General features: G+C 44.7%; 1 protein-coding gene across 2 annotated transcripts; it reads left to right on the plus strand.

Moving 5' to 3' along the window:
• The first annotated feature begins 9,237 nt into the window (after positions 1-9,237).
• Positions 9,238-11,685, plus strand: LOC120691894 (protein G1-like5). Of its 2 annotated transcripts, XR_005682401.1 has the most exons (3): positions 9,238-9,510; positions 9,726-10,605; positions 10,685-11,685. XR_005682401.1 is itself a non-coding variant. In XM_039975095.1 (2 exons), the coding sequence occupies exon 2, from the start codon at positions 9,726-9,728 to the stop codon at positions 10,362-10,364; it is 639 nt and encodes a 212-aa protein (XP_039831029.1). In that variant the 5' UTR covers positions 9,238-9,510; the 3' UTR covers positions 10,365-10,819. The 2 variants fall into 2 exon arrangements, 1 of the variants encoding a protein (XP_039831029.1); XM_039975095.1 differs by having other exon boundaries at positions 9,726-10,819.
• Positions 11,686-15,823: the final 4,138 nt, after the last annotated feature.

The following is a 15,823-nucleotide window of genomic DNA, read 5'->3' on the forward strand; positions in this document are numbered from 1 at the left end:
ATACCACTTTTAAACTCAGGAACCATATCATGTGGCATTGTAAACTCCAAGGAGGTTGTAACAGTGAATAGAACAAATAGATAAAGGAGCACACAATTGCATGACGGACTGACAGTTTGAGCAGCTGAATAAACTATTTAACTGCTTGTGTCACGTGAAGTGAAGCTAATATTAATGAGAGACGGCAAACAAGTTCGCACATAAATAATAGAGGAAACATTCCTTTTGCTCAAGATCACTGTCAGATCAAGGCAGCATTGCCATAACCATCTTTTAGAACAAAATAATGGTTTGCGGTCATGAACTTGTAAGCTACTTTTCATTTAAAAACTTGAAATTAAGCTATACTAGTTCAATAAAGTGTGCATATATGTGTGAGTATGTATGTATACACACGAAAGCATGACTACGTGAGCTCATCAAAAGGCTGTTATTATATTCAAATTTCAAAGCAGCGAACACCTCCTTGTGTTCTAACATGTAGAACGTTGGAGCTTTGTACTAACTCCTAATTCTTTAACTTTGACATTTACAGCATCAAACTAGTTTTATTGAGTCCACGAGGTGTGTATTGCTATTTCCTAGTGCATGTATTTGTTATTATAGATGTTAATATATTTCTTTGTATTTTTAAATTTAGTTAAGAGATAAGAAGTTTTACTTAAAAAACTAAATGAATAAACTACTTTTTTTACCATTGGGAGTAGTTGGGATTAATGGGCTGTCCTTAGCTAGCAAACTATTTCTTCTCCAACCAGAGTTTCAAGGAAATTTCAAATTAGACGGCAGTAGCCCGTCCAACAAGTTTGAAATCACTAAATGAGACTGACGCGAACCCCCCCCCCCCCCCCCCAGCTATGAAACGGGGGCAATTTTTCATTCCCAGCCGCTACTTCCCCTAGCCCGCCTTCGGTGGCCGCCACCACCCAACGGCTGGCCAGGTGGCGGTGACGACGACAGAGATGACATGCGGTTGTACCGAAGCTTGTCTCCTTCCTTTCCCCCTCTTTGCTTTCCCCCACCCCGGCCTCTAAACATTGCCTTTCCCCAGCTCCGGTGGAGGTCGCTACCGGCCGCCGAGGGCCAGATCCGGAGGCACCCCCCACAGGTCGGATATGTGGTCATCGCTCTCCTAGCCTCCGATCAATGGGGGAGGGGCACTCTTTCGATGGCTCGCGATCATCAGAGGCCAACATACCTCAATGACGCGTGGTTGCCGATGCCTGTTCTGGGGTGGCCAGGGGTGTCGCTGCCCCCATACCTCTGGTGCCTCGGTGCTGCGTTCGGCAGCAGCATCCCCCTAGTGTCTGTCCTGCCCCCCCCCCCCCCCCTCTCTGGTGGCCGGTCTTGCCCGCTGCCGGCTGTGAGTGTGGCTATCGCCGCCTATGGTCAGCCCCTCCTAGCTGGGGCTTGCCCTTCTCGTCGGAGCCTGGCCCCCGCTTTCTCCCGGCACGATCACATCCGACCTACCGTGTCGTGGTCCGTGGCTGTGGGTATGGAGAATTGTTGTGAAAATTGTCTACGTCGGACTGTTGTCATTATCTACTTCTGCAGGTGCTTCATGTGTAGATCTTCGCCATGTCGTCATCTTCACCATGTTTGATTGCTGCTAGCGGATGCATGGCCGCTATATTACGCTTCTCTGGTGGATGCTTTACCGCTATTGTTGTTGTCATCTTGGTGAAAGTTTTGCCGCTACCATCTCTTCTCTGGCTGATGCTTTGCCGCCGACTCCCATGTAGAATGGTTTTAGATGGATGCTTTGCCATTGATGCTATGTCTGATATTCCTCTTCCTCTGCGTGGATGTTTTGCCACCACTATTGTATTCTGGTCCTTTAGTAACTCTTTTGAAACCATAGTCATTGTATCTCCTTTTTGTGGGATTAGATGTTTTGGTGGTTCCAGTTAAAGTAGTTAGGCCGGGTCGGTTTCTTTTCTTTTCTATCTTTGATGCTTTAGTTTACTCTCAGTCATTTACGAATTGCTTGGTGATTTTGTAACTCTGCGCTACGAGAGTTCTCTTATAGTTACGTCGATATAATTCTCTTCCTCTTAATGAAATACATGTTCAAGTACATTCATGAAAAAAAAAGAAATCAGTATATCAGAAGTTTACTTTCTATTTCACACTCTTCTCTTGCAGCTGGGTTGTAGAATTTTTTTAATAAGGACAATCATGTATCCTAAACAGCGGGCATTTTTATACTTCGCCAACGAGTTGGTCACCACGCATATGCATGTGGATCTACTTCATTTTAATTTGCGCGGCTCAGGGCCGTACCAAAGTTTTGGTGGCCCTGGTGCACAACACAAATGGTGGCCCCATAATTATATTATAAAATATAAATAATAAAAATATATTCATACTTTATAATATAACTACAATATTTCAAGCATGCTAAAGGATTAAAGAGTGAATTTGTCTTACCAAATCTTCTTAGCTTCTATTAAATAGTGTCATTTGTCTAGTATTCTTAGCGTGGACTAGTCTGAACGGACTACAGCACCAATATCACGTCCACATCCCAGGCCTCCCGAAGCAAGCACGCCATGAAATTTGAAGTGCAGGGGCGTCACCACTAGCCAGCTGCTCTCAGCACCGTCGTTTGACCTCGCCGGCCGGCAGCGGGATACAGGATACCCGATGGTCGATGACTTGACGGCAACTCGCGGCACGGCACTACAGCAGCAGGCGCGCGGCCGCGATTGCGGCGTCGAGTTCAAGGGAAGACAAATCGTCGCGGCACTATAGCAGCACTAGTTTGAGTTGATTTGCATCTTACGTTACCTCCCTTGACCTTTTGTACTTTAGATTAATAAAATTAGCATGTGTATTAGTAGTTACTGGGTTTAATTTTGGTGGCCCCTAGGAATGGGCGGCCCGGTACTAATGCGCCGGCTGCACTGCCCATTCGACGGCCCTGGCGCGGCTACTGTGTAACACTCGAGAATACTTCATTTTTTCTGTACATTTGTTAGGAAGAAGAGAACGAGAAACCCTGGGCGAATTCGGTTTCTGCAGCACGGTCGTATCTCCTGGTGATGAGTCCCTGATCGGTCAAGGGCTCATGGCAAAACCCAGGACGGATAGGCTGGGTTGAGCAGTAGCCACTGTCCTTGCCTCGCTCCTTTGGGGTCAAAAGCGAGAGCAGCATGCAACACTGCACGGGACCAAAAAAGATCACTTCCGAGGGGAGCAAACAGTGGCCGTGGGTCGTGCTGCGTCGCGTCCTCACCACGCTTTTCGTCGAAAGGGAAAGCCGGCATCGCATTTTGTTGTACAGGAGAAACCCCCTACAGGCTACGGCACGGCGTGTCGCTAATCTTTAGGTTTCAAAGCTTCAATAATTATGCGCTCGGAACCGTGACATCTCGTTAAAAAAATTGCAAGAAAAAAGGCTGGATGGTCATTTAGGGACTGTTCGGTAGGCTACCAAAATTTCCATGTTAAATTATGGGTAAAATTATAAATTTGGGTACTCGTTTGGTTGGAATCCAGAAATACCTCATCTAACTAAATGTTATTCTAAACTTATCAAGATTTTTGTAAAAAGGATTTGTATGCCCACATTTTGATATGCCTACATTATGGCATGATAAATTTTGGTAGCCAAGTATAAATCTTTATAACACGATTCCTTGACAACAATAATAGTATGTTTTCTCCTTTAATTTAAACCTGGTAGTAGAGCTCACATGAGATATGCTGGTGCAAGCCTGCGGCTGCTAGTGCTCCGTAGGCAAAGGAGTGAGCCCACTCGAAGAACTATGTTTGACAGTATAAAAACCTTTTTTCTTATTTTTGGATCTATTTTTTATTTAAAGCTTATATATATAACTTGTTCAACGAGCTCTAGTTATTTTTTTTAGGATTTCTTGTGTCCTAAAATGCTTCTAGGATTTCTTTTGAAACTTCTGGATGTATTCGAGTACTTGCATCTCATTTAATTTGAATATTTCTCATTTAAAAGTAAAAACCACCCCTGGCCCACGTCAGCCCTACAGTGCTTCGACCGGGATGGGAGGCCCAAACTGCGTGGAATTGGAAGTTTGGGTTCCTATGTTAGATTTGTTGTGAAAAAAAAAGTACTGCTAGTTGGTTGGTGGCTGATGAATATTGCTGATTTGTTATGAGCGAAAAATACTGCTGGCTAACTAGTGCTGATTTGGTGTGAGAAAAAAGCACTATTGCTGGTTGGCTGGCAGTGTAGGGATGACCTGCCAGCCAAACAAGCTTATTAGAGTTGGGGATGAAAACTTGGCAAACCAAAGAGTTGAAGTGTCAAAACCGAACAAGCTTATTAGAGAGTTGGGGATGAAAACTTGGCAAACTAAAGAGTTGAAGGGTCAAGTATGCGACTTGGAGCCTACTTGGTTTGCTATAAGATTTGACTACTAATTGGTTCGTGTTTAAAAATTGGTCACTATAACCAAAATTATGGCATGTTACTAGAACTTAAACCTTACAAGAGAAAAATGTACCGGTTGCTATATTTTGGCACTCTACTATACCTAAACTTCTTGCCAACCAGCTGTTGGCATGCCCTAATTTTGGCAAGCCAAGATTTTCGCTTGCCATAATTTTGACAAGATAAAAATTGGCACCCAACCAAGCGGGCTCTTACTCCAAATATATTCATTTGTTTCCTTTAGCATCTCTATGCTTTTCTCGTGGTGCATTCAAAACCTTTTTCACCCATCTTACTTCTAGAATCTCGTAGAATTTGAGAAGTGGCAAGATGCTTCAGTACTTTTTTCTATTCATTTTTCCATTTTGAGGATTGTGTATTCAAGGAGCCATCAATCTCTCATTGCATTGTCACCCAGTGCACCACACAACTAGAGATTCGATGTTTCTTGTTTTTTATTTATTTTGAGAATTAAAGACATTTGTACATGTACACTTGTTTTTTATTTATTTTGAGAATTAAAGATATTAGTAAATTATCCATGGAGACTTCATCAATCTTAATTTTCTCATCGTACTCTTTAGGAAGTACTCGTATAAGTAAGATATGCATATGGGTTCATTTATAAAAGCCAATGTGCGTTCTTACTTTTAAAGTTTGTGTCTATATATGCTTTTGAAAAAACTAAAACTGAAGTTGGTGTTGGAGTATGTGACAGTCGACTTACAAATTACAATAATTTAAATCCACTTTTTTGAAACAACGTTTGCAGTAAACAACAGCTTGTTAGAGAGGCATATAAAGCATGAGCACACAAAGCACGTAAGGACAAACATATGGAGCACGAGATCTTGCGTAAGCCCAGATGGTTCTCCATAAACCGACGCGATTTGGGTCAAATTAAACAAGAGCTGCAGAGCACCCAAGCATCCTCCACCGACAATCCAGCCCGGCAGCCCGGCAGCCCGCGGCACAAGAACCCCCCAACAATGACCACTCTGGCCCTGTCCACCGTTCCCTCCAGGGTTTACAAATCTGACAGGTCCGGTCAAATCAGCAGGGTCCGGTTCCGGTATACCGGACCGGTTTGATCGGAAACCGATCCAAACCGATTGAATACAAATTTGAATTCAAAAGCCGCAGTGCAACCGGTTCGAACCGGTTAGACCGGTTTACCGGCCGGTTTATCGTTGATTTAATGATATTTTCCGACGGTTAAAAGTGGTTCTCCTGTGTGAAATAAAAGGAAATTTTGACATGAGCTATGCACATATTAATGTAAATGACCACATCAAAGCAACAATTTATAATCATGCATACAAATACAATAGTAATAAGCGTGCATACAAATACCGAGTCATACACTTATACACATCAAATAAAAGTTCAACGTAGGAATGGGAAGACCCCCATTTGGGACGTGCTTTGGTATTCGGCGGTGGACATCAAAGCGATACCTCGCACTCTAAGCAGCTCAGTCTTGTAGTGTTGCCAAGTTTGGCTCGTCCACGCCGATGTTGTTTGCCATTCCTGAACTAACATAGTGTAAAAATAGGGATCTACCCATTCGTACACCCATCTCGTCGGTGGCTGCATACTGATATCAAGAATGGGGTAGTGAAAAGACTGCGAGGAATCGCTGTAGGAGGAAGAAGAGTACGGTGGAGTGTCGTAGTCCGTCGGTCCACCTGTTCTCCTCTGCGATTGCGGTGCTCCATGGTCAGTGTCCTTAGTAGCATGTGTGAACTGAGTCTCCCCTGCAATCAACCATATATCATAATTAGGCCGCAGCTCCTGTTTCATAGTCTGGTAGGCCATCACGACTTCGCACATGTTCGGCCTCTTGTCCTGATCAGCGAAGCGGAGGAACTTGTATATTGGTTGAACCGTGTCGATGATATATTTCAATGCATCCCACCACTCCATACTTACAAAACTTGCATGAGTAAATCTATCATCTTCGGTATTCGCCCATTTGCTGTGTTGGAACTCAGTAGATGCCATCCACTGTATGAAACGATCACGTTTCCGATAGATGCTCTCTAGGAATATGTAGTTGGTTCCAAATTGAGTGGCATTCCACTTGACCAACTCACCACCGATTGCGTTCCTCATCATTGTATTCAACTGACCATGATTGTGTAACCAATTTGAAATTCGCTTGCACTGCTTGATCATAACACCATGTTCAGGCCTTCGAGCTATATCCTTCCACATCAAATTGACGGTGTGTGCTAGACAAGGTGTCCAAGCTATGTGTTCATACACATCACTTAGTAGTTTCTTGCATGCTTTTTTGTAGTTCGAGCCGTTGTCGGTGACTACATGCACGACATTCTCCGGTCCAATCTCTTCCACCACCTTTCGAATCTCCTGCAAACAAAGACAGATTGTTTAGTAACATATCAAAACATACTCAATGTGAATGGAACATGTTTAGGGGCTACCTTGAGCAAATATGGAGTTCTTCCACTCGCATCAATAGACTTATGGAACCACATGACCCCATTGCAATATATCAAAAAGTTGATGACACTCATCCTCGTCGGGCCAGTCCATGAATCACACATAAACGTGACGCCAAATAAGGGCCAGTCTTTCTGAAACTTTACGTACCTCATCTTCAAGTCTTACTCGTTCTGATCAAGATACTTGCCATCAATATCCCGTCTAGTGGGTGATGTGATACCTTCACCTGTAATCATATGAAAATCATGTGATACAAGAATGTAAGCTCATAGGTGTCATTCCAATGAAAAAAAACTTACCCCACTTCTGTGTCTTCCTGACCGCGCTGACAAAGGTTGGACTGTCAGCCTGTCTTCTAGGTACTCCTGAAATATGGAAAAACTTTGACCAAGTTTTACCAATAGCTTCATTTGCATTCTTACCTTTCTGCGTCCAGGAGTTTGTATCAATCTTTGGTTGCGTCATTCCTCTTCTCCCACCAGCTGCCAAGTTATAGTTCTCCACCACAGGACTCTCCCCCTGCGAAGTGGCCCTTCGAAACATCCTCTGCATAGCATTCCCCCTCGTCGAACCACTACCCCATCCACGCTCGTATGCACCTCCTCTTTGTTCCACCACCCGTTGGAACTCTGCTTCCGCTCTCGATAGATCCATGGCATGCTGCACCTGAGCCTCCTCATCTTCTTCATCACCGGGATAGTTTCCCTCCACTGCAGACTTCTCCCGTCTCAACCTCTCTCGAGCCCGGTCAGCAGTTGCCTTCTTTGCCCTATCAATGTCACGCTGAAAGAAGTCCCGCACATCAGGTGGCACATTCCTGCAATGGACCACCTCTGCCTCACGCCTAGCCAAATGTTGTTTCAATCTAGTTGCACCACCTCCTCCTTTCTGCGTACGACAATAGTTGCATCGCCATCCGGGATAAAGATTTTCACCGTGTTCCCATACAACATCTCTGCCTGCCATTATCTATCTGCATACATGGACAACAAAAACATATCATCTAATATTCTAACTCCTAAGTCATAGTGTCAAAAATCATCTAATATACTACACCTAAATCAAATCTACATAAATCCTACTACATAGTGTAAAAAATCATCTAATACAAATAAATTTTACCTACATTCTAAATACACCTAAGTCATACACATAAATCCTAAAACAAATCATCTAATACTCTAAATCATAGAGGGGGAAATTACCTGGCCGCAGCTTACCGCCGCTCGTGGGCGGTTTACCGCCTCTCCGGCCCGGTAAACCGAGGGCGGTTTACCACCTCTCCGGGCCGGTAAACCGAGCCCCCAGGCTGCTAACCGGTCGGGACCGGTAGATCTGCTACCGGCCCGGCTTACCGGCGCAGCTGCCCGGCTAGCCGCGCACCGCGGGCGGTTGGCCGGGGTCGAGCGGCGGACGGGGCGTCCTGGCGGCAGACAGGCGCGACTGAGAGGGGAGCGGACTGAGGGGGGCGCGACTGAGGCTGAGGGATACTGGGGGGTTAACTGGCCGCTGCCGCGCGATGGGCTTTAATGGGCCGTCGGTTTTTTTCTTTTTTTATTTAAATTCAAAATTCCGCAAACTATACTAAATGAATGAATTTTTGAGAAAATTTGACACCATTAGATTTGTCGCACCTTGAAGTATTTTTAGAATTTTTTTTGGAATTTTTCTTTTTTTTGAATTCAAATTTGAATTTTAAATTTGGGCCGGTTTGATACCGGCCCAAATCGAAACCGGGCCGGACCGGTTTGACCTGTAACCGGTCAAACTGGACCGGTTCCTACCGGTTTCGTTAACCCTGGTCCCCTCCCGCGCTGGTGGCAGCGACCGGCCCCGTCGGCACTCCGGCCAGGCGGCACCCACCGCAGGCGTCCAACTCCGTCCCTGACCGCCGCCATTGCCTCTTCTCTACCCTCCTGGCCGCACCGTCGTCAGCGGAGCAGAATTGTTTTTTTTCTAAAAAAACAGTTCGTAATGATGATATTTTTTAAAAGCACCCAAGAGCACTGGGAAGTCATGTAAGATTTTGAGCGCTCACGCTGACCAGACTCAACTTAGACGAGACTGCCCGAGTAGTCTCGAAATATGCCATACTAAAACACACGCACACCTCCGCACACACGCACACTCACACACACAAGTCTCAGGCTCTCAGCACCCGGTGCGATACCAGCTTAGCGATCACGGGGATCGAACGCTGGCGGGCAGCCTCGCAACCGCGAGCGCTACCACTGAGCCACAGGCTCGTTCGCGTACCGATGATATTTCACTTGTCACCGCCCCGAGCATCGCTAGAAACCTTTCTTTTTCTGCTGTCACATCACCTTTCACGGCACACTGTCTCCTCCCCCAATTCACTAGCAGCCCTGCACTGTGCCACGGCGTCCCCTCCAACCTCGCCGCCAATTAATACTCACCCACCCTCGCATCCAGCCCTCCCCCTCCTCCTCCCACCGCAAGCAAGCACGCCGTCGATCCGCCGCCTGCCCCGCGCGCGCGTGGTCTCTCCGGGCGATCTTGGAGGCGGCGCTAGCCGCTAGCTAGCTGCTCCGGGCCGGCTGGCTTGCTGGCCGGGGGCACTCGAAGGAGACGAGGGCGGGAGCCAGCCGAGTGAAGTGAAGTGAGGCGAGGCAAGTGAGATGTGGTGGTGGTGGTGGTGGTGGTGGTCGCGAACACTATTTATAGCGCGCGCCCGCGCGCGCGTGCGGCGCCCCGCCCTCTCTTCTCTCTCACAGGACCACGGCTCGCGCGCGGGCACCGAGTCCGAAATAGATAGATCTCATCTCAATTCACTTGCTGCTCGCGGCTTGCTGATCGGTTGGCCGGTTCTTGGTTGCTTTGGCAGATGGACCTGGTCCCGGTGCCGCACCCGGACAGCCCGCACTCCGACAACAGCGGCGGCGCCGGCATCGGCATCGGCGGCGGGGGCCCGGCGTCGGGCGCGCTGTCGCCGGCGGCGTCGCCGAGCCGGTACGAGTCGCAGAAGCGCCGGGACTGGAACACGTTCGGGCAGTACCTGCGGAACCACCGCCCGCCGCTGTCCCTGGCGCGGTGCAGCGGCGCGCACGTTCTCGAGTTCCTGCGCTACCTCGACCAGTTCGGCAAGACCAAGGTGCACACCCCGGCCTGCCCCTTCTTCGGCCACCCGGCGCCGCCGGCGCCCTGCCCGTGCCCGCTCCGCCAGGCCTGGGGCAGCCTCGACGCGCTCGTCGGCCGGCTGCGCGCTGCCTTCGAGGAGAACGGCGGCCGGCCCGAGAACAACCCCTTCGGCGCGCGCGCCGTCAGGCTCTACCTCCGCGAGGTCCGGGACCACCAGTCCCGCGCGCGCGGCGTCAGCTACGAGAAGAAGAAGCGCAAGAAGGCCCCGGCGCACCCCGTCCCCGCCGCCGTCATCTCCTCCTCCTCCCCACACGACGGCAACGGCCACTCCCACCACTACGAGCACCAGATGCCGCCGCCTCCGCCGCCCGGCGCCGCGGCGTGACCGCCCTGGACCGAGAAACCCCGGCCGGAGCTGCTCGGTCGCGCGGCCGCGCCCCACATGGATGCTACCGCATGCACTACTCGACCGCCTTCCTGCTCGATCGATCGCTTGCTCGCTCTCTATCCATCTGGAGTTTAGCTGCCACTACTGCTGCTACAAATTAGTTCCTACTTCATTTCATATGCTTTGCTGCTGGTATTGCTACTGGATAGATCTACTTCTACTACTGCCTCCTAATTAGGTCAGTTCTTGATCTGATCGTTTCCCAACTTGATGACTCGATCTGCAATTTGCTGGTATGTAATGCCTCCCTGCTGCAGTTGTGAACTTGTGATGATATGCTAGCTTGCTCCATGCGTGATGGCTTGGGATTTTAATCAGCCGGCGGCTACTACTCGGTCGATCGATTTGGTGAAAATTATTCATCTCGGTTAATTACTTGCTCCTGCAGTTCAGTTCCTCTTGTTCTTCTCATAACCGATTGCCAATGTGTGAAATGTTCTCTACTTGCTCTTGTGGATTCTGGGTCTGTTTAGATGAAACGCAAAAACTTTTTTGCATTCAAATCTTGCTAATTTGAAGTACTGAATGAAGTCTATTTACAAAACTTTTTGCATAGATACAAATCTAATGATGCTAATTAATCTATGATTAATCAATAATTAGCGGATGGTTATTGTAGTATTACTGTTGGATCAAAACATGGATTAAGTAGTCTTATTAGATTCGTCTCGCGATTTACAGTCCATCTATGAAAAAAAATTATAAATAGACTTCATTTAGTATTTAGTATGACTTCATTTAGTATTCTATGTATACGTCGAAATATTTGAAATATTTAATGTGACGATTTTTTTGGTTTACGGGATTATGTGGTGGGAAGGGCCTCTACACTTTGGTCTTTGGTGTTTCCACAAGTTGCTGGTGGTGCGTGATGCGGTGAGTCATGTCAGTTCCTGTCGTCCTCGCGGGGAATCAACGTACTGTTGCAGTGGGTCACGGATGGATGGGTGGGTTGGTTTTGGTTCAAACTTCAAATGGCGACATGGCGTGCAGCTAGGGGGCGGGCGATGCCGATGGTGGATGCGTGTGCGCTAGCATTCTGCTTGCTGCTGCTGCCCTGCTCCCGCCTGCTACGATACACTCTTTTGGCCTTTTGGGGCTCTTTTTCCTTTGCTTTTTATGGTAGTTCTTGTCCTGCTAATACCATAAGTAGCTAAGCTTGCCTGGCATCTTATGGGTTACTGCAAACGAGATATGGCCGGCCGATTGGAATGTGGAAGTATCTATCTGGTGGCAGCAGATTATTTTTGCCTGGTCATCTTATTGGGGATAATGAGAGCACCCGTTGCTGCTCATTTTTTTGTGTGGTATTAGTATTACTGGTTTATATTAGTGCACTTACAATTTATGGCATGTTTGAAAGCTATGAATTTCATGGGCTTTTAGCAAAATTTCATGAGAAGAACAGGTTAATTTCTTTCTCTAGGAGTCTTCTGTGCTTTTAGCCTTCTACTGAGCAGTGGGTGGAGTCCGTGTTTCTGCCTGGCTGCTAAGTTTTATGCTTTGGATTCCTCCTTTTCTGTCATATACTTTGTGTTTATACTCGTAGCAGGTAGGCCTTAAGTAGAAGTTTTGTCAGGTATTTACTGCACCATCTCTTGTGTAGCTTTTGTGGCTTAAAGTTTTAAACATGGACTAGCATGATGCCCTCTGAACACATGTGAGATAGCCTCAAGGGGTGTTTAGTTAGGGGGCGTTTAGTTCACAAAAATTTTCACCTCAAAATTTGTGCCTTCCTCTTTGGATATATGCATTTCTTTGGATATATGCATGGAGCACTAAATATAGTTAAATAATAAAACTAATCTTTTGAGCTTAATTAGTGTATAATTAGTCATAAGTGCTACAGTAACTTACATGTGCTAATGATGCGTCAAAGGTCTCAAAAGATTCGTCTCGCGATTTTCAGGTGAGTTCTGAAATTAGTTTTTTTAATTAGTGCCCGAAAAGTTCTCCCGACATCTGATTAAATCGTTGATGTGACATCCAAAAATTTTTGGTTTGATAACTAAACATCCAAAAATTTTTGGTTTGATAACTAAACGGACTTTTAGTGAAAATTTTTGGTTTAAAGGTCACATCGATTGTTTCGATTGTTTGACCAAATGTCGGGAGGGTTTTTCGATCATTAATTAAAAAACTAATTTCAGAACTCGCTTGGAAACCGCGAGACGAATCTTTTGAGGACTTTGATCGCATCATTAGCACATGTTAGGTACTGTAGCACTTATAGCTAATCATATACTAATTAAACTTAAAAGATTCATCTCATCGTGTATATTCAAACTGTATAATTAGTTTTGTTATTTAACTACATTTAATGTTTCATGCATCTGTTCAAAGAGGAGATAAAAAATTTTAGGAACTAAACAGCCCCTCATTTCCGTTGTGTGGGAGATCGAGCTCCCTTTGCAGTGTGATAGGACGAGTACCAGCTGAGTCAGCGGACTGCAAGTTTTGCTTTATTTCTTTAGGCTGCGTTTAGTTTCCAAAAAAGTTTGCGCAGTATCTGTCACATCGAATTTTTAGATACATGCATGGAGTATTAAATATAGTTAAAAAACTAATTACATAGTCTAATTGATTTTTACGATATGAATCTAATGATACTAATTAATTCATGATTAGATATTAATTGTTAAATAACAACAAAATGTGCTACTGTAGTTAAATCTAAACTTTTTCACCAACTAAACACCCTCTTATTGGTGCTTCAAGGGCTGTTTAGTTCCTAAAATGAAATTTTTTGAATGTCAAATCGACTGTTTGACCAGATGTTGGGAGAGTTTTTCGGACACTAATTAAAAAACTAATTTCAGAACTCACCTGGAAACCGTGAGACGAATCTTTTGAGGTCTTTGATCGCATCATTAGCACATGGGGTTACTGTAGCACGTATGGCTAATTATGCACTAATTAGACTCAAAAGATTTGTTTCGTCGTGTACATTCAAATTGCACAATTAGTTTTATTTTTTAACTATATTTAATATTACATGCATGTGCTCAAAGGGGAGGTAAAAAATTTTGGGTGAAAATTTTTGGTAACTAAGGGGTTGTTTGGTTCCAGGGACTTTTTTTAAGTCCCTGGAACTTTTTAGTATTTAGAAGTATTAAATAAATATTAATTATAAAACTAACTGTAGAATCCTGGGGCTAAACTGCGAGACGAATTAATGAGGTATCTTAATCTATGATTAGCGAATTGGTACTGTAGCATCAATGTAGCCAATCATCGATTAATTAGGCTCATTAGATTTGTCTCGCGAAAAAGCACTCAACTGTCAAAAAACATTTATAAACAGATTTTATTTAATACTATAAAATAGTAAGATTCTTTTTGATGTGATAGGAATTTTTGAAAAAAAGTTCTGGAGAGCCAAACAAGGCCTAAACGGGCTCACTGCCTCCCGCTTCTTCCTGATCACATCAAATCAAATCAGAGCATGGCTGAGCTTTTTGCAAAGGATGGATGATGTATCCGATCGACCTCTGGCACTGGGACGACGACGTTCCCCTTGCATTCACCGTTTGTCCGTGGGTTAATTGGCTGCAAGCCTGCAACCTCCGTTTCAGTCTCCCTGATCAAAATGGTGGCGTACTGGGAGTCTGGAACGCACGTCAGGATGTGTGTACAATGCATCCGTGTAAAAATTTTTTATAAAATATATTTTATTTAGTACTTTATATATGTGTACAAATATTTGATGTGATATTTTTACAGGAAAACTTTTAAGAACTAAACAGACCCAATCAAAATCTTGTCGCTGGGGCTTTCGTGATTGGTTCTGGAGGGCTAAATTTCAGTCCAGTCACCGGTCACGTTAAAGAGAGAATCTTTGGGGTGTTTAGTTGGTGAAAAAGTTTGGGTTTGGGTAATGTAGCACATTTCGTTGTTATTTGATAATTAATGTCTAATCATGAATTAATTAGGCTTAAAAGATTCATCTCGTGGTAATCAGTTAAACTATGTAATTAGTTATTTTTTCAGCTACATTTAATACTTCATGCATGTGTCCGAAAATTCGATGTGACGGTTACTATGCAAACTTTTTCACAAAATAAACGCAGCCATATTATTTAAAAGTATTAGTATTAATAAAATCTAATTGCTGGACTTCTAATCTAATTCGTGAGATGAATCTATAACAAGTTATATTAATCTATGATTAGTGGATGGCTATTACCATAGCAAATCATGAAATAGTTAGGCTTTTTAAATTTGTCTCGCGATTTAGCACTTATTGGGGTAAAAAATTTTGTAAATAAATTTTATTTAATACTTCTAAATAGCAAGATTCTTGATGTAGCAGTGGATCTGATTAAACTAATTGGATGTTGCAAATAAATGTTTGTGCTTTTCCCCATATAAGTTCGGTGAAAGTTAAAGAAATTTGACTAATGACAAAACTAGAATGAACTATAATCATTACAGGATGAAGTATTTTAGAAAATTTTCTAGGGATTATTTGGCTCTGGACTACCGAAAAACTGCAGTATGTCGTGTGCTGAGGCCTTTGCCGAGTGTCAGATCCAAAGCACTCGGTAAAATCAAGGTACACGGCAAAGCATAGGCACACACCATAGTCTATCTTTGCCGAGTGCACTAGGCCCTGCACAGCAAAATTGGCACATGTGCCCGCCACACGCGTCGGCTCAAAGACACTCGGCAAAGTATTATTGTTTGCCGAGTGCCACCTGAAAGGCACTCCGCAAAGTATTATTGTTTACCAAGTGCTAGCTGAAAGGCACTCGGCAAAGTAATGGTCTTTGCCGAGTGCCTTTCCGTCTGGCACTCGGCAAAGCCGTCACTAACGGCAGTCTCACCGAAGCCCTTACTTTATTTTGCCGAGTGCTTTTTGGCACTCGGCAAAGGGTTCGTCGAGTGCAGGAAAAATGGCACTCGGCAAAGTCTTCTTCGCCGTCACATATTTCGCCGTGTGGACTTTGTCAAGTGCCGCACTCTGCAAAGCAACGGAATCAGAATTGTTATATCTGTTGTGTGATCTTAGTAGTTGGCTCTTTTTCAAGGTCCTAAAAAGAAGTCTCCTTATTTTCTCTACTAATGGCATGCTACTTTTTTTTAGTTACATGATTTCCAGATTATGGTTGGGCATAGTTCTAGATCAGATTACATGCATATATATGGTTGAGCTGTCCACTTTGAAATTTCGATATCACCCCTGAGTCTACCTGATTCGTCAGTTGCTAATTGAGGGGTAGCCTTTATAAATTTCATCTCAGAACTGCTCTGTGGACATATACGTGTTTTCCTTATCGTTTAGAAACATGGAGATTATACTCAGTTCTTGCCGATTTATGACTTGATTGGAAAAAGGCGGATTCTATTTGTTGAAGAAATGGTTTATGGTTTATCTGAATTTCTGTTTTATGTTT

Source organism: Panicum virgatum, chromosome 9N (assembly GCF_016808335.1).
Source record: "Panicum virgatum strain AP13 chromosome 9N, P.virgatum_v5, whole genome shotgun sequence".
In the NCBI taxonomy this organism is placed as follows: Eukaryota; Viridiplantae; Streptophyta; class Magnoliopsida; order Poales; family Poaceae; genus Panicum; species Panicum virgatum.

Excerpts from the sequence above, each read along its gene's own strand:
- LOC120691894 (XM_039975095.1), top strand. The coding sequence starts at position 9,726 with ATGGACCTGGTCCCGGTGCCGCACCCGGACAGCCCGCACTCCGACAAC.